At 42.6% G+C, this 19,627-nt stretch overlaps 1 protein-coding gene across 13 annotated transcripts in view; it reads right to left on the reverse strand.

Moving 5' to 3' along the window:
- The window catches only part of CDC42BPB (CDC42 binding protein kinase beta), a 90,832-nt gene extending 76,654 nt beyond the window's left edge, over positions 1-14,178 (reverse strand). For 12 of the 13 annotated variants that reach the window (XR_004498054.1, XM_015630922.2, XM_015630921.2 and 9 more), the window contains exon 1: positions 13,772-13,949. Coding sequence is in view for 12 of the 13 variants with exons in the window: in XM_015630922.2 (XP_015486408.1) it covers positions 13,772-13,949 (178 nt within the window). In the remaining variant the exon portion in view is untranslated. Of the gene's footprint in view, positions 1-13,771 lie in introns of all 13 variants that reach the window. The other variant, XM_015630910.3, reaches the window with a different exon arrangement.
- Between the last annotated feature and the right edge of the window lie 5,449 nt (positions 14,179-19,627).

Below are 19,627 nucleotides of genomic sequence, written 5' to 3' on the forward strand. Positions count from 1 at the left end.
GCAGTGTAGTTTGTGCAATTGTTGGCAAAAACTGACTCCTGACTGACTATTCAGCTCTATTTTAAAGGAAGGAAAAAAACCAGGAACATTTACAAGTGTATTACATGAAATCAAAATTTAAGGAATTACTCTTCTGAAGAGCCACTCTCTAAGGAATGCATTTTTTAGGAACCAAAAAGTCACTTTGGAGTCTCACCTTTCTTATGTTAGAACAGATCAAAATCCCCAAGTCTAGTAAGAACCTGAGTTATCTCATGTAAGAAGTTTTTCTTTGAGTACCATCAGTTCCATCTCTCCTCCAAAATTTTTCTTAACAGACATTTTAGTAAAAAATCTCAAAGTTTACCTTAAAGTACAGGAACTTCTGGAAGCTCTAGGAATATCTGGCCTGACCAATGTTTGTAGTATATTGACCAATGTTTTGGATTTTAAATAATGTTTTTTCCACTCCTTTCTAATTCACAGACCTGCTTATTTTTTATTCCAATACTACAAATTTTAAAACAAATACTATGACTTTCCAACTATCTATTTCTGGGTATGTGTTAAAAGATTACAAGCAGACAGTGTTGATTTCCTCTTCCATGAATTGTTATGCAGAGCTAAATTTACTTCCTTGCCAAATAATTTTTTTATTTTATTTTTTAAACACAAGAGTGATAACAAGCAATCTCCACCCAAGTCCCTCAGAAAACGGAGGGGACAGGTTCTTAAGTGTTATATGGGACAAAAGGGGGGAGGAAGAGATGAGGGCAAGGAGATTGAAGTAAGAAGTAGGTCTTGCCCATGCTTTCCTCTTGCAGAAAGATAATCCATTATCTTTCACCAGCTGTCACCCACAGAGCTCTGAAGGTGAATTACTGGAGCACATTTTCCAGTGAGGTCTGTATTATTTATTCTGCAGTTATCAAGTACAAACCTGAAGAAAGAGCTATCATTACCAATGTGCACAATGACATACTACAGCCACTGACACAAAAAGTCATTGCTGCTATGTGTGCACAAGTATGCACTGCTGTTTTAAAGACATCCCTGCAAAGTGCCTTCTCTAAATACAAGTAAGAAATTAAGACTCTGAACAACTATATGAAAGAGGAAATGAGGGCATAAGAGGAGCAGAATGATGTTTCTCAGTAGTTTTAAGCAGCAAATTTCAGTCCACAAAGAAAAGTTATTGCCATTACTTCACTATCTGCTTTTTCTCCCAAGCTACCTGCCCATGTGCAGGTACCAGAGCATCTGAAACACACACTTTGAGAAAAGTTTCTTCTGAAAAATGAACACACATTATAAACTGCTCACAGACACAGCCCTTGCCCCAGAAGGGCAGTGGACCATTACATTATATAGTGCTCTTAATGAATGCCTTCACGACATAGCTGACAATATATGTTCTCTGAGAAGGGTATCTACCAGACTTCCAAGCATTTAGGAATAGGAGAACTTTGAAGAACCGTATTATTTATTTTCCAAGAGTTTTGCTGTAAGCAAAATACTCAAAAGACACAGAGATAAATTCATTTCAAGGAAAGTCAAGTGCCACTTTGGATACTTTCTAAGTATAAACCACCACTAGTAAAGGATTAATTTCTTAGGTTTCATCCCATTTGTATACTGTTATCCTCATCACTGATAGCACTTACATACACCTATGTGATCTTGAAACACTGAATTTGTTGTGCATTTTGGTTAGCTGAGTCCACTATCATCAATCAAGAACATCAGTGTTAAAACCATTGCTGCAAGTCCAACTTCATGTAAGTCATATGAGCTCTTAGTTTACAGAGGAAACAAAAAACCCCAGTTAGTATCTCCCATTAGATCTTCCTCTTACAAGAAAGATTTGTTTCACCCTGTTGTTAGCAACTGCGTAGCCATACTCCTTACAGTGTCAGATATAAGCATATTACTAGATAGAGATCCTTTGTGATATGGGGACATATCTAGTACAACAACTAAACCTGTATTTTTCATAAAGGATGTTTCAGGCTTACAGTCATGCAGGGGTGACAGGCTCTTCTGACAGCTCCATGGAGGAATGCTTTATCTATCCATCAAGGGTAACTAGACATAAGGAAACCACACTCAAGAAAAAGCACTAAACTTAAAATATAGGTTCAAAGTTCTTAAAACCTGTTTTGGCAATTCACTGCCAGGAACAAGGAAACTGGTGCTTTCTTTAAATACGTTAAAGAACAACATGAACAAAATTTAGTTTCCCTTCATTTACAAGCCTAGTTACAAGTTTGTCAATACTTATGTTCAGACTGTGGTAAAATGCCAACCAACCAAGGTAACCACCTGAGACTATAAAAAAAAAAAAGTTGTGTGAAGTACTTTATCTACAATTAGAAGATGCTATTTCACATATTGCTTTTCCTTCTGAGAAGTATGAAGAACAACAGTTTTCTATTAGAGCAGCCATGATATTAAATACATTTGTGAATACAGGAAAAAAAATATACTGAACCACAGAGTAAATTTAGGTTGGAAGGGACTTCTGAACATCAGAGTCCATCCAATTACACAAATCTGAGATAACATCAAAGTTCAACCAGGTGACAAAGGCCTTGTCCAGCTAAAGTTTGTCCACAGGAGAAAGAGCCTCCCACCTTTCTTGGTGACTCTTCTAGTGCATCCTCAGGAGGAGTACTTTTATTTTTGACTCACAAAAAGTCAGAATCCTCCTTGCCATAGCTTGTGTCCACCGTTCGTCCTTCTTGGCAGTGCACACAGGAAACATCTGTTTCTGTGTTTTCCCTAACCACACATGTGGCAGCTGAGGATAATGATGAGATTCCCCTTCTCCAGGCTGATGGATCCAGGTATCTTAGGCTTTTGCTGCATCTCATGTACTTCAGGACCTCAGCCTACTAGACTCACTTCAGCTCCCAGTGGTTTTTCTGTACTGGGAAGCCTTGAACTAGACACAGTACTAGAGAAGTAGCCTTGGAAGAGTGGTGTAAAGTGAATAACAACCACTTCCCTCAGTCTGCTGGCTCCACTTTCCAGATGCAGTCCTGCACATAGACAGCTTCCATTTCTACAATAATGCATCACTGACTTTTTCAACTAATTGTTTACCAGGATCCACAAATCCTTTTCTGTAAGGCTGCTATCCAGATGGTCATTCCCCAACTTTTACAGCTGCATAGAGCAAGACTTTGCATTTGTCATGCCAGATTTTCTGATGTTTCACAGTGTGAAGGAAGTATAATGCTGTATACAAAAGGTAGAGGATGGAATGTTGTATCTGCTATCCCCACCCTCAAAACATGCCTGAAACATTAAACACAATCTTTATGATGTTTAACACTACCCACAAGAATAGGAAGTCTTTACCTAGACAACCTACAGCCTTGGTTCTGTCAGGATAAACCAGGGCAACTTCTGGTGTGAGCCACTCAAATGCATGCATACCTTTAACATTGAATTACTGCAAAGCCCTTTCCTATGGGCAGTAAAAGCTTCTTCACAAATAGTTTTTAATTTTCTTAATTAAAAATCTCCCACTTCCCTGCTTCCCAAAATGTCAGGGCTTTTATCTTTACAATTCACATCAGAGTCAGCTTCAGGATGCACAAGGATTGATTATTTCTAGCCACAGACATAAACCTGACTAGGTCATGCCTGCCAGGGTCAAGCCTGCTCAGTATAGCGCAGTTGGTACAGCACTACATCCAATCCAGCAAATCCTGCTGGCCTACAATAACAAACACAGACTGATAACCAGAGTTCAGTTGCCTTAATAACCAGTAAATACTTCTAGGGGTAAGATAAAGACAGTGTGTGGGCCTGATACAGCCTCCAGTTAGGCATCCCCACACTGTGTTGTCCCACGTTATCTGGAGTACCAGGCCAGAAGAACCACAGTTTAAAAACATCTGTGTGTATATTGACATTATTCCCAGCTTAAATATCAACTGTTCAGGAAACCAAAAGCTGAACTAACTGGTAATGGAAATCTTGAATTACATACCAGAGGAAGTTAACACAGTCAAACTTAACTCCTCTCCACAGTGATATGACGCCACATGACCTAAGGGGTTTTACTACAACTAGTTAAAGCTGGTCTGTAAGGAAAATATGTGCACTGCTTCTTCCCTGTGACACAGATGACCTGCAACTTCTCAGAAAGTCTGCTCTGACAGATGAAGTGCTGTAAGTTTAGGAAAAATACCTATTACCCATTAAAGGCAGAACTTTTAAATACCACAGGCTCCAGCCTTCCCTCTGCACTTACAACCCAGTATCTACCAGTTCCTAGCTACCCATAACTCCACTAGAACCTCTAGATCACTTTTAGCATCTTGCACATGTAAAAGTTCTCGTCTCACAGTCTCCTGGAGGAAATCCCGTGATTCTGAGTCACAAAAATGTCCTTTCCTTCAAGATGTGTAACTTGAGAGCATTCCAGGGCAACAATGCCACCCTAAAAGGAACCACTGATAGGGAGAACACTGTGAGATTCCCTCCTTGGCTTAAAGAGTATACAAACTAAAAAGAAAATGTGGTCAGATATTACATTCCCATTTCATGCTCACATAATGCAAGCAATCACAGACTGACAGAAACCTAAATCCTTAATTTAAAAATTTCAATACAAACTTCTTACTCAAGTACACATAACTATAGGAAAAACACCTAACAATAGGAAATATTTGCGTATTCTCCTTCAGATCCAGAGTCCAAAAATGACCAGAAGCCTGTAGAACAAAGTCTGCAGAGCTTGCACACTGTGTGTCCATCTCTCAGGGCCCATAAGAGACAGACCACAGCCATGCAGCCGTTACACACAGAAATGGGGGTGGAGGAAACAACACATGACAACCTTAACTAATTCCATCAGAAAAAGAGCTAAATCTAAACACGCATCTTAAAAAGCAAACCTTTGAGAATATATTTCAAAATTATATAATAGGATCTTCATGTCTGAAGTCACCTGCCTGCTGTTTCTACTCTGCCTTAATTACAGTAAAATAAAAGGCACTCTGAACACTCCAGCTTCCTGTATCGATCACAAGTCACACAGGCAGCAATAAGCACATAGAAAAGCTCTGTGAAGAAGCCAACTTTTGAGGAAGGATGTGCAAAATGAAAACCATAGAAGCCATGTTATAAGAACATGAGAAATCTTAAGGCATGCAAGGCAGTGGAGACAATCCCCATCCATTCCCAAGGTTCATGTGAAATCTCTGTTAGATGTAGTGGGGGGAACCAGGGACAGAGGAATTCCTCAAGAGTGGGAAAAAGATCCCAGATGTCCCATCAGTAATACCATGCAATTACTAGAAACCTTGTCCTTCTGCAGATGAGGACAGAGATTTCATAGCCATATAGTTTAGTTCTTAGGCTAAGGGTCCACTACTGGCAAGGAAATCATAATATATGACCCCCCCATACTTCTATAGTGGTTGCTACGCTTTTGGCAAAGTTATACCTCCTGTAAAAAGAATGAATCCACATCCCACAAACTACACAGTCCCAAATGAAAGTACAATATTGCCAGAATAGCTGCAATACTTCTTTGGGACTGACTTCCATATACCTACTAAAGTGAGTTTAAAAAACAGGCATAGCCTTACTTGTTATTCCCCCTTTCACCAAACCTTTTAATGACAACTTTTTTAGTTGTTTAGTTATGTTTTTTTAACATAACTAGGGTTTAAGCTGAATTAGAAGTCCAGACAGAATTTTGTATTGACTTTTCCAAAACCCTGAATATGTACAACTCACTAAACAGGCATAAACACATTCCAAGCAGAACTTCACAAAGCAATTATCCATGCTTATTTTTATGTTGGAGAACAATTATAAATTACAAAAAGAATTTGGGATATATTTGAAATTGGTGCTGCTTCTGATCTTTTCTCGGCCTTTTGGGGAAAGGCAGCTATACATATTTACCCCTCAATGGCACTGCACCTAAATTAAGAACCATACCTCAAACTTCGCTAATGCACATCTGATTAATAAATTCCACACAATTTCAATGATTCAATACTTGGTAAAGATATCCTCACCACTTTCTAAAGCTCAGACTCCTTTATAGATGTCTTAGGTTGGGTATCCAGAGGTACTAATCACATCTGAAGCTTTAGGCCTTGGTTAAGTAATAACACATTTCAGTGTTAAGACCCTGATGACATGAATGATAGAAATTAAGATCTCAGGCACTTCAGGATGCCTAAGGCCTCAGCTGGAAATGATGGATGCAAACACTTAATCTGAATGCACTCTAAGTATATCTACAGACATGATTACTGAGGTCTATGCAAAATCAGGGCTTAAGAAAACAGTGTGTAGTTTCCTACTGAAGAAAGCTACATTCATTATAGTGAACAAGATCTTTCTAAATGAAAGCCTGCATTCTGGCAATCTGCATATGCTGATGAGAAAAGTGCTAGGAGACAGCTAAAAAATGAGCAGATCACATTGAACCATAGAGCAAATGTACATAAAAATTCTCAGACCTGGAGAATTTTTAAAATAAAATCCCTTTTCTTAAGAAAATATTTTAAACTATTAATAAAATATTAATATAAACTAATAATATTAAAATTAAAATAAATTAATACTATTAAATAAAATAAATGCAAAACCCCCTAGCACTCAGTGGGAAATAATAGTGAGCATGATATAAGCCCTTTGTTAACTTCAAGGATATATTGGAACTCTCAAGCAAACCTTATGAAAAACTCAAGAAATAAATGACAACTCTATAGAAAGTATTATCAAAAGCAAAAATACATTAAAAGCTTTAACAAGTCCTTTCTATTTTTCTAAACATTTTATTTGTGGTCCATCATCCTACTAATTTTTTCAGACTTTGGTAATGAAAAAGATGAACCCATAATTTTTTTTATAATCCTAGGCACTACATTCTATTAATGGTGCAGATAAATTTGCAATTGTTAAGTATTATAGTTCTTCCTTTTTGTAATACTCATCTTAAACCAGCTTGTATGAATTGCCTCAAATTATATGCAAGGAAAAAAACTGTAATTTTTTGTAAATTTAAAGAATCTGCAGTTTAACATTCCCAGATAATTGCAACTAGAGATCAACATTCCTAGAACCTAAAACATTAATATACAATCATAAAGGTAGAAGTAACTTGCTAAAAAAAGCTAGTGAAACAAGTCTTTTCAGTTCTGATTCACAGTTAAAATCACTTGTTCTAGTAGGTGTGGAAGAAACTGACTCATTCCTACACGTTAATTGTTTGCAAAAATAGATTAGTTCAACTTAATTTGATAAAAAAGTTCATTGTACTGGATCTGTTGACTAAACTGACTTTCAAGCCATTTCCACTGGTAATGTGTAACTCTTGATGACCATGCAAGTTTTGAGGATGTAAACCAAGTAATTTTTTTGGCAAAATATTGTATCTTAATATTATCTGTGAAAAATCAATATGAAAATAATTTAAATTTGCAAGTGAAACAAGACAGAACAGATTAGATTTATGGATGCTTATGAAATCTTACATCTGCATTACAATCTTACGCTTTATCATGTACCATCACTGAGAAACTACTAGCTGCACAGATATTTTCCTGTATGAAGACAAACTTATCAGTGATTTATTTACCCACTTCTGAGTTTCCAAAGATAAAATTTAAATGCAAAATACAGATTGCAGCCTTCAATATACCACATAATTCTTCAAGCCTTAACTAAAGACTGGTGCTATCTATTAAGCACCTTCATCCACAGGAGAAAAGCAATACTGACTTCCATCCATGGGACAAAAGACAATCTTCACCCAGGCCATCTGTCACTTTAACAGCACATGCCAATGGCCTCTCATCCTCCAGACCATGTTACTTTGCCACTACTTAAAACATGACTGCAGCATTCAGTGTCAATGCTTCACAGCATGAAGTTTTACAGAAAAAGTCATTAAAAGATTCTGTCTCATTCTAAAAATAACAGATTAAAACAGATGTCCTGTAAAGAGTCCATCATCATACAGCAGCAGGATTTTAACCACATGCCCTCATGTCACTAGCCCAAACTACAATGCAGTCAAAGGTAACACTGCAGTTTGGGCTACTTCAAGCTGAATTTTTCCTAAGATACACCTTTGAAAGGAACAAAACCAGCTTCATCAAAGCAGGGAATGCAGGTAGCTGAGATTCAGAAGCCAGGGTCACACTATTCTGCCAGATGACCATTATGACCCCATTACAGAAAGTGACCCGAGCTATGGTGGCCCATCTGTGACCACAGGAAATCCTTCAGGAGCAGGGAAGAGATCTAGCTGCATCCACACTGCACAAAAAACCCATGGTCCCCACCACCACTCACCTTTCCAGAGCATCTGCAAGGCACCTGTAGCTGTACCCTGCCCAGCAGGCCCTCAGTCCACACCCTCCTGCCACTAGCTCTAGTAAAAGGGATCGTAACAGGCTTTGGTGGATAGAGGATGATACAGAGGAAACTTAGCCAAAATCTGAAATTCAGTTTTCTTGTTCATCAGTTGTCTTCATTATCCAACCACTGTCACTTCATACACATGCCCAACAGGCTTATCACTCACTGCACAGCTTCTGCCTGCACAGAGAAGGACATTATATGAGCTGGCAGAGCCTGAGGTCCCTTCCTGGATTTTTATGTGTATTTCTGCAAGCGGGGGATGGGGGAGGAGTGCCAAAGGGAAGGAACAGAGGAATTTAAGCCCTGAAGTCAAGAGATATGACATGTTATCAAGTGACAGTTTTTCCTGGTGTAACCCCAAAAGACCAACAGATCCTCATAAGCAATCCTAAAAGTCCATCAGCTCTGAGGTCATCTCAAAATCAATTAAGGACAGTTCTGCATCCTATGCTAGCAGCACACTTGCTACACAATGTGTCCCTGCCCTTACCTAGCACTTTTTCTAGTACAGCAGTACCTGTGGCAGAGGACTAGGTCAACCCTGCAGCTAGCCTAGAAGATGCTCTAATGCAGGCTGCAAAGACCCTTTCTCAGGCTCACATGTAACTTCTAACACAACTGCTCTTCGGCTGAAAGAACAGGCTCCACACTGTCCTGACAGAAAGGCCAGCCTGCAAGGTTATCCCTTCCCTAATTAGGTATTTTTTTATCTGAAAGGTTAAGGTGTCTCTTTAAGCAGAACTGGAAGGAGGAAAGACTAGGCCTCTAGGCCTCAGAGTCAACGTGCAAAGCTCACAGAGCCCCTCCAAATAGCAAGGTCCAAACTTGGAGCACCAGTCCCGACAGCGACCTAAAGCTGAGAATCACTGCACCAGCAGAGCAGCCCATCCCGGTCAATGTTCTGTGCATGACTTTTTCCATCTATGATCCACACTCAAGTGCAACGAATATATTCCCAAAAGTGGCAGTTCAGGGCTAGGCTGGAGCTTGCTTTGAGCACTCTGTATGTATGCTTTTTCTCTCCTCTAGTCCAGACTGGGAATATACTGATGTTACTACAACAGCGTCCACTGTCTTATTATGCCAGACTGTCTTCAAGAGCTCAGCAGCAGGTGCCAAGCTAGCCTACTTGTGCTAATCATCTGCATCATCTTTGTTTTCCCCATAGCTTCAGCATCCTTAAAGTCCCTCTCAGGAAAAAAGAAGAGAGACAAAAAATTCCCACCACCATCCTAAAGCAGAACACCACTTTAGCTGTGTAGCAGACCTTGCACAAACTGAGAACCCAGAAGGTAAGCCAGCAATCAAACAGACAGCTCATAACAAATGAGGAGAAACAGTCCACAGAAGAGCCTGCTTCAAACAAAAAAAAATAGTCTAAACTACTCTGACATGGGTTTTGAGGTGCTGTCATAGAGAGAACCAGCCAATACTTAGTCTGGGAGCAAGACAACACTGAATGAAGTGTATGGGGACATGTGCCACCTTGCCCTCTGTAGCAGGCCAGCAGTATGAAACAGGGTCAGAGGAAACAAAGGCTGAAGCAAGAGAGGCTGTGCAGCACCAGGATCATTTTGAATACAAATAAGGCCCATTCCTGTGAGACTCTCCTCTGAACATGTTTGGCTACTGGCTGCAAACTGTGACAAGTAGCTGTCCAAAAATGGAGCAGCCAGTTGTGCCAGTCCCTGGTGACTGGAAGGAAGGAGCAGTGAGCACCAGCCAGCTAAGATAACTCCTGAAAAACAAGGTGATGTCAAACCAGCACAGAAGGGATGCCAGCCAGCAAGGTGCCCTGCAAGTCTAGCACAGGGTTATGCAAGACTCAGATGGCTCAGTATGAGAGAGCAAGAGGCTCCACAGGGAGGAACACGCTGTGCCTGAAACCTAAAGGACAGGTGGTGCAGACACCTGAGCTGTGACTGTGCTGCTCCAGCACTCCTGTACTTCTCTCCTTGTCAGGGTAAACAAGGGACAGTGTACATTTTCTGCAGGAAGTGTCTCTTGGGACATCCCTCTGCAGTGTATGGACAATACCACACTGCAGCACCCGTTGTCCATCAAGTAAGTCCAAAGGCCATGCAGCCTCCTCTGTGCCTGCTGATAGCATCAGGCAGTCCCAATGTCAGAGAGGAATGAGTAAAGGCCAACTAGAATAAATAGGATTCCTCACTATTTCTCACTCTAGGAGCAACAGATGCAGCAACAGTTTAAAAGACTGTTTTAAAAGCACAGAGTTGGGAAGTTCTTTCTGAACATGTGGACATGGGTCTGTTACCTGACAGACTTGGATTCAATTCCCACTAAGAATACTGAGCATTATTTCAATATCTAATATATAAACAATGTAACAGGGATAACCAACTTGGTGAGCGCTTCTTCAACAGACGTTATAAATAAAAATAACTAGAAGAAAAGGACTTTGGACTCCTCACTTGCACTTCAGCTAACTCTTTTCCAAAGACACTTGGCATAAAGGTATGTGTATTATACATCCAGTATAGGGAAAGAACAGTCTGTTTGAAAGCTCCATTCACCATGGGAAAGCTATAATTGACAAGGTTAAAATGGCAGATTCTTACAAGATTTGTAAAGCAATGGAAGCCACAAGCTGCCTCAAGGCAAAGGACCACACCCTGTGCTCTTCTATAGTTAGCAAATAGGAAGAAAATTTTGAAGAAATAAGCCTGTGGCAGGAGTACCAGGAAGCAGCAGAGGAATTAAATAGGACAGAAGCAAAGGGATGCACCATTTGGAATTTATCAGCCTTCACAGGTAAGGCACAAGGCTTCCACAGATGTTGAATAGAGAGGAAGTGGCCTAACTCTCACAAGATGAACATGAGACTTAATTTTCTGGACTCCTCATTTCCCCAGCACCCACCAGCTACAGACTATGAGCAGCACCATGCTCTGTCAGAAAGCAGAGATATCCCTATCCAGCAGCTACACTACACAACTCACAATCTCCTCTGCACCCCACAGCCAGAAAAAACCCCTGCCTCAACTACCATGCCTGAACTCTATTTTCTCTAGCCAATTAAGAAGGCAAGCAAGTCTATTAGCCACACTGAATCATTTCAAGGGAGTTTTACACGTGTGATACCTCACACCCAGTTTTAAAATCAAAATTGTAAAAAAATGTTTGTCATATAGCTCATCTGAATTGAAACTTAATACCTATGCAGCTTATTTCCATTGCCAGTGATAAGTCTCCATTTTGTCAAAAGGAAATTCCTTCTGTCTCCAGTTGATAAAGAAACACTGATCTTCAAAGTATATCCCAAATATTTAACTACACTCTGATGCTTCTACAGGCACATAACAGCACAGAAAACTTGTGCACATTAATGCAGAATATCTTCTAACAGCAAATCAGGCTGTAATTAAGATACATCATGACATAAGGAAGATTAGCATGTTTGGCATGGTATTTTCCCTATTAGCTGGAGGCAGAAACAAGTTCCTCGTCAGTGGAAACACACTGTGAGGGCACTAGGACACAGATAAAAGGTGTCTCGTTGCTGGCACTTAGTTGTTTTTAAGTAAGTTCAAGGAAAGGAAGGAACACACAGTATCAACTATAATTGGTTTTAAGGGTATCCCTTGTCAATGGAACACAAATATACAGTCCAGACTTAGGCCCACCCCCTTACCATCAAGAGTCTGGATTATAAACTTTTATCCCTACTCTGCAGCACCAGATGGTAGCTCACATACACTTCAATTATTTATTGAATAGGCACTTTGTTATACCAGGGTAATCCCACACTGCAGTAAAACCTACACACTGTTTTTATTGCGAGCTATACTTTTCATCAAGTCAGTAACCTTTTCACATTCAGTGAACACAATAAATAGAATTAAAAGAAGCGATTTTATAAACAATTGGATAATCGGCCTCCCCATCACACAGAAAATGACAACGCTGGGATCAATCAGTAAGACAAAACCACCAGCAGCGCTATAGAAAAAGCATATCATTCTCTGGCCTGCCCCAAATCCTTCCAACTTTAGTTTTCAAAGTATGCTGCAGTCTGATCTATCACACTTAACAATTTGCTGGTGCTCACTCCTTCAAGCCATCAGCTTGAAAACAAAAAACCCTGAATGCTCTTTGCAGAAGACACACAAAGCTCCCATGACAAAACAAATAATCAATGTTCCCCAGGCTGCAGCCTTGCGGGGCAGATGTGATAAAGTGGTTAATTATTCAGTTGGCAATCGCATTACTGACGTCAATAGAAGAGTCCAGGAAGTGAATCCTCTTAGTTTGTTAGTGTATGACAAAGAGTGGTGGTCCCCACAGAAATTAAGGAGAACCAGCTGTCCCTTCATGTTAGTGCTCTGGTCTCTAGTGCTAAAGACACACATTTGCATTTACTGAAGTAAATCTGCCCCTCCCTCTCCCTTAGGAAATCCTTTGTTTTGTTGGTTGGGTTTTTTTGTTGTTGTTGTTTTTTGATTTTTTTAAGAGTGCTCTTTTAAAGCCTAATTAACTGTACATGCATGGAACAGCTGATAAACGGGACAACATTCTCGCGAGCAATGATCTCTCCTCCCTCCCATCCAGTTCTTATTCCATGGAGAAGTTAAGTCACCTTCGTCATACATTATTATTCATAACTTACTCAGCTGAATAAACCAGTCAGCCACCATGGCCGTTTTAACATAAATTCATTTAGACATGCAGAAGGGAAGGATCTCTGCTCTCCACATACCTCTAGTCAACAGCCTTAACTAAACAACGTTGGATAGGAAACTTTTATCCTAAGTGCCATCAAAAGTATCCACATTTTCTTTTGTCAGCACGCTCCGGACTATTGGAGGTCTCTCGTTATCAGGCTGCTTAACAGTAGGGAACCATTAAACAAAGCTCTTAGAAAGGCTGCCTAGAAATACTCTGTCCTTGGGGGGCATGGCCAAATTAAAAAAGACTGTATGATGAACGGGAACTGTTGTTTGTTCGAGCCACACACACACATGATCTCTCTAAAGCAGCAGAGCAATATTTCAAAGCCTGAGCCTGGTGCTCTCCCCTTCTCCCCTCCCCCAGGTAGGAAACCCTCCGAAGAGCACTGGATTAGCCTGACATTTCGGGTTAAGCCGAGCAGGGTTTCAGGCCAAGGACACTCCGCTGCCGTTCCTGTTGCCGGCTGCCAAGCGGTTCGCCTGGGACCGAGGGAGGAGACCTGGAGGGTCAAGGCCCGGCTGGCGGCGGGGGTGTTCCCCAGGGAGGCGCCGCATCCAGGGGCGGCGTCTCCGGCGCTGCCGGGAGCGGCGGTGGGAGCGCACTGCGGGGCCGGGCCGCCCCCGACCAGCCCGCCGCCCCTCAGGGGCACCGCGCACAGCCCCCGCCACCCGGCCCCGCGGCCCCCGCCCGGGCTCACCCCACTCGAGAAAGTCGGACACGTATCGGTCGCGGCGGAGCGGCGAGTCGCGGCTGCACTCGGCGTAGACGCCGACCAGGAGGTCGAGCAGGGTCTCCACGCTCAGCACGCTGTCGTGCCGCTGCGGCCCGTCCAGCACCAGCTGCTCCAGCCGCTTCAGCCGCACCTTGGCCGACATGGTGCCGCTCGGGCGGCGGGCGCGGGGCACGGACGGGACGGGGCGAAGCGAAGGCCCCGGGGCTCAGCCGCGTTCAGCCGCCCCGCGCCACCTCCCGCGGCCGAGCGGCTTCTTCCACGGGCTCCGCCTCGGGCACGGACGGTCCATGGGCCGGACCCGGCCACCCCCCGCCCCGCTCCACTGCGGCCTCGCCCCGGCGGCGGGGAAGGGCCGATCCCGCTCCCGATCCCGCTCCTCCTCCCCGGGCCCGGCGCGTCCCTCGGAGCGGCTCCGGCCACGCCCACCGCGCGGCGCCCGCGCGCTCCGACGTGGGCAGGGCCGCGCGAAGCCGCGCAGGAAGATTGGGCCGGGCGGCGCCCCGTAGCGACAGATTCGCCGCGGAGGGCGCGTGGGCTGCGCGTCCGTGTCGGCACTTTCGTGTGTCTGTGTGTCTGTGTGTGTGTGTGTCTCTGTGTCTCTGTGTCTGTATGCCTGTTTCTGTATGTGTTATCCTCAGTCAGGAGGTTCTTTGGTATAAGACCTGTGTGTGCTTTCAGGCACAACAAAGGAGCCCTAGTCAGAGAACAGGCAGCAGGCAGCATCCCTCACTCATGGTCATGCTGGCACTGACGAGCTTTAAACGCACAGCACATCACGATGTTGGTGTCTGTCTATGTGTGCAGAATCAGAGGCGCTTGGAATGGGTCTGGGACCACAACAGGGTGTCTTGTCCAACCTCCCTGCTCGAGCAGGGGCACCCCAAAGCACATGGCACAGGATGGCATCCAGATGACTCTTGGATGTCTCCACTGGGGGAGACTCCACACCCTCTCTGGACAACCTGTTCCAATGTGTGGTCACTGCACAGTAAAGTTCTTCCTCGTGTTCAGGTGGAACTTCCTGTGCATTGGTTTCTGCTTGTTGCCTCTTGTCCTGTTGGTCAGCACCACCAAAGAGCCTGGCTCCATCCCCTTGCCACCCTCCCTTCAGATACTTGTAGGCATTGATGGGGTCCCCTCTCAGCTGTCTTTTCTCGAGGCTGAACAGGACCTGTTCCCTCAGCCTTTCCTCATAAGATTGATGTTCCAGTACCCCAGTCATCCTTGCTGTCTTCTACTGCACCTGCTGCAGGGGCTCCATTGCTAACTTAGACAAAATACTCAAGGTCCATGTATCCTATTGCTGAACTATCTTAAGTATAATACTAAAGATCACACCTACAGCTCAAAAAGACCCCTGCCCAGATGAAGACCCTTTCTCTGACCACGTGTAGAAGTTAGCTGGGGTTATGTAATGACTAACCAATCCTAGTAGAGGGACTGAGCTTGGGAAGTGGCTAACTCTGAATTTCTGTTTATGAATAATGGTGCAGAAATTCTGATGGCTTGTGCTTGATTTATGAAGTACCACTGACCACCCAGGCTTGCACAATGCTGAAATAATCAATGTCTCTCAAGTGTGCAATGCTTGGCTTGTTGCACACCAGGTAATAATTCACATTTCATGGACAACATGTGTGTCCAGTGTGTGTGCCCTGGCCTGTGCCATCCTGACAGGACTCCAGGACAAAGTCCCCTCCCCACTGGTCAGGCAGGTGCACTGGGGACCAGGCAGTCTGCCTGAGCCACCCAGCCCCACACCTGGCCATGACAGGCCATGGGTTCCCATGAAGGATGTGGTGACCTCAGGGCCACCATCCCCACAGATCTTCACTGGATGCTGTGCCATTGGGAGAATTCTCCTACCACACCTGGAGAAAGGCCTTCTCTTTCCCAGCCTTGGTCATGATTCCGTGCTCTGTGACTTGCCTCAGCAGCAACAGGCATGGGGCTGGTCGGGTAGGCACAGCTTCGCAGCAGGACATGGTGTCTGGAAGCTGTGGCTTTTTATACCTTTCAGAACCGCCCTGGTGACAGGACTTTATTTCCCAGCAACAGCTAGCCCAGGCAAAAAGAGCCCTGTGTGTTCACAGCTGCTGTCCTTGATCCTTTGAGGGAGAAGGGAGCTGGGTGTAAGGCACTCAAAACCTTCCACAACACTGCTTTTTTTCCCATCACAGCTTATTCTGAGAACTGTTCTCTCTGGAAGCTGCAGCACCTCAAGGCAAGATGCGGAGTAGCTTGGGATGGGAGTTTACTTCTGTAGGAATGCAGCCAGTCAGGTCCTGATGCAAAGCTGAACTGGCAAGGATGCTGTTTCCTTGCCTGTCTCCCCCGGCAGGTAGTTGGAGTGCTGTGTGTTCAAAACCATCGCACTGGAAAGGAGGCAGCCGAGTGCTGGTTCTGTCTGGGCTGGGAGCACCCTGCCTCTGGCAGCAGGAACCAGACTGGGCTTTGTTCATGGTCAGACGTGGCGTATCAGTCACTGCTGCAAGGCCTGAACGTTCCCATCTGTCACCTCCAGGGCCAATGGCAAGGCCAGACCCAAGCAGTGCTGCACACCCCTTTCCCAAGGGTCAGGAGCACACCTGGGCAGAGCGACGGGGTCTTTATTGTGGAGCAGAAAGTATTGCTTCCCATGTGACACACAGGACCAGCAGTTGATTACAGACATACTTGTTTCTAGGATCCCTTGGCCCTCAAGCATGTTTGATATCTCTCTGACAGCAGATAATCTGTTACATTTGAAAGCTATTCAGTTCATAATAATACCATCCTGTGCATCTGGACCTAGTACCTGGGTCAAGAAGATACAGGCATGTTGGAACCTGTTAATTCTAAAAAATGTAAGTCGATAGAAGATGCTGTGAATGACAGAGAACCTATAATTTTAAAACAAAGGAAACCCACAGTAGACTAAAATAGTTTTGTTTTTCCTGAATAACTTCTATCTCTTTCTATTTCCTTCTGCAAACATCCACTTGAAAAAACATATTTTTCAGCAGATCTCGAAGTTTTCATTGTTCTCTCACCGTGTTCCTCCTTGGTTACAGTTGTTTCATCTGACCTCATACTGTGTCATATCACAGATACATTCACTTAGAGGAGCCTTGGTATTTTAACAATCACAATTGTTCTTCTGGTGCTATTGCTTTATTTAAAAGCAGAGCCTAACATTTTCAGCTTATTACCACTTTGAAGAGTAATTTTCAGGCAGTTGATCAGAGTAATGGCTGGGGAGAACAGAGATCCTGTTACAGTATCTGTCTTTGCTCTTCTTATCTGTTCCTGCAGTGATTATCATCACCTCCTTCAGCAAGGAAGAGATAGAGACTGCAGCTCGGTGAACAAATAGCCATCTCTTCCTACCAATCGTTCTGTTGTTTCCAGTCTCCTCGGTGTGTTTTGCATTAGCAGAATTCAGGGGTTTCAGGAGCTATTCCTGACTTGCACCAGTAGCAGTGAAGAATCGGGTCCAGTGCTGGGAAAACGACAGATGGGTGACAGATGATATTGAATCCGGCTTTAACAGCTATGGAAGGTTCAGTACATCAGACCAGCACGTGCAGGATTATTTATGAGTGACACTGCAGGTATCCCAGAATTAGCTGAAATTTTATTTTAAAAAACCCTTGCAAAGAGTTAAAAGCTGTTTGCATTGTAAATAATTCTGGGATTTCACAGCAAGGGTTTCAGCTGCAAAAAACTCTACTGAGCAAAAAGGTGACATTTGGTAATCCTACTAGGAATTGTATGTAAACTTGGAATTGTAGCTGAAGGTATTCTGCTTCTGTTACTCATCTGTGCCAATTCCATAGGCTAAAAATAAATGTGATCTGGCTAAAATTAATTAAATGATCCATCTTACCAGTTCCTTTTTCCTATGGCATATTTAAGTGGAAAAATACAGTCCCTTTTTCTGGAACAGATCTCATTTTAAATTTTTAAGTTTTTGTTTTTTTGGGGGTTTTTTTGTTGGTTCTTTTTTTTTTTTTTTTTTGGCAATTGAACAGGTTCTTAGTTTTCTCACTTATCTGGAATGATTGCAGATCTGCAGAACTCAAAGCACCAAGTTCACTTGGCTACTGAAAAGTTTTTGTTTTTATGGATCCAATCAACTCAATCAACTTAAGTCTTTTTTTGTTTTGTTTTGGTTTTGGCTGTACTCCAAGTAACTTAGTAACTTGTAGAGGAAGAAATTCTGTTACAGAATTTTGATGGCAACAGGAAATAGCTGTGTCACTGCTTTATGACTTCAGGAAAATCCACCCACAGATCATTTTGGAATTGAGGAAAATTAAGAAATATAGAGTATGGATAGAAATTGCAAGCATAGCTCATTAACAAGGAAGACACCATGCTAAAAATAAAAAGTGGAGAAGTTGCAACTATCTCCTTTTTTACATTTGGACAGATAATTCTAGAAAAAGAGAAAAAAAGCACTTAGTTGCAATATTTTATTTGTTTTTTACCTAAATTATTTTTATAGTAATGAGCAAAGGGGAGAGTCTAAAGGGCTGGAAAACCTAGCTAGATGACATTTTTGTAGTAATAAGCAAAGGGGAGAGTCTAAAGAGCTAGAAGACCTAGCTAGAAGACCTAAATATATTCTATTCATTAAGGAAATTAGATTAAATTTTTAACTGAGAGAGATGACTAATGTGCAGCAAGGGAGGAGTTTTCTAAGGATCCATAATGCAAAATATAGTTAAACTGAAATCAGAGAAAGCTCATAGTAATGAGTTCCAAAGGTAGAATATAATAAAGAGTTAAACATGCCTAAAAGTCACACGACTGCTTTGTATCTTGTTGTTATCATGGACTTTCCTTCCTGGAATTATTTTTTAGGGAATTCACCTTTCCAGCTCTGTTTGTATTTGGCAATATTCAAAAAAACCCCTTCTTGCCAAATGCAGTGTAAATATACAGCTGTCATCTATACTGGGAGCCAAAAATAATCTATCAGTGGGGGCTGTCTTTGATGACATTGCACCATGTAAACCTGAACATTGAGCTAATGCAGTCAATATTAAACACAGCAACAGCGAGGTCACCACTGGTTTGTTAGCCACGATGGCAAGTACATAGGAAATCTCTCAAAGAAGATAAAGTCTCTGCTCTTTTGTTGGTGAATGCTAGAACTGTGCTTCAGCTTCCAGGGAGCTCTGTCTGCTTCAGCTCTCCCTAATGCAATATCTGTGCAAAGGAGTTTGACTAATGCTCTTCCCTCTGCACATGATGATGAGTGAAGTGGGAGGAAACAAGGGGCAGTTGATCACAGGAAAGTGCTGGAAAAGGCTGAGAGTCATTGGTCATCTCCAATTCTCACTAAAATGCTTTTCCATAAAAAAAAAAAAAAAAAGGAGAGCAACGAAACTGTTTGGCAAGTTACCTCCTGTTAAGTGCATTCTGCCATTGGTGCATTTGTTGGCAGTGCTTCTGTTTTGCTCTTGTAAGTATCTAGATTTTAGTGATGGTATAACCCAACATTTTGAACTGAAGGTGAAGCAAACTAGGATATGAAAAGATTTTGTACTTGCTGCGTATTTCCTTAAAGAGAACAAAAAACAAAGAAGAAATAATTTATTAGGTGTATTAGTAGAGGCTTTTAGGGCTACTGTCACTTCTGACTGGTTTGCTTTGCAGGACTTAGGGAGCAGAATGCCTTAATAAGCAAAGGAACAATGCTAATCCCTCATTTCCCCCAGTCTAGCTGCAGCAGGTTCCCAAACACATAATTTAATCTATTTTTTCATGCTCTTGTAGTTATCCTACTCAATAATTTCAGCCCATATAAGTTCACCTGAAAGAAGGGATCTT

This window comes from Parus major, chromosome 5 (genome assembly GCF_001522545.3).
Source record: "Parus major isolate Abel chromosome 5, Parus_major1.1, whole genome shotgun sequence".
Taxonomy (NCBI): domain Eukaryota; kingdom Metazoa; phylum Chordata; class Aves; order Passeriformes; family Paridae; genus Parus; species Parus major.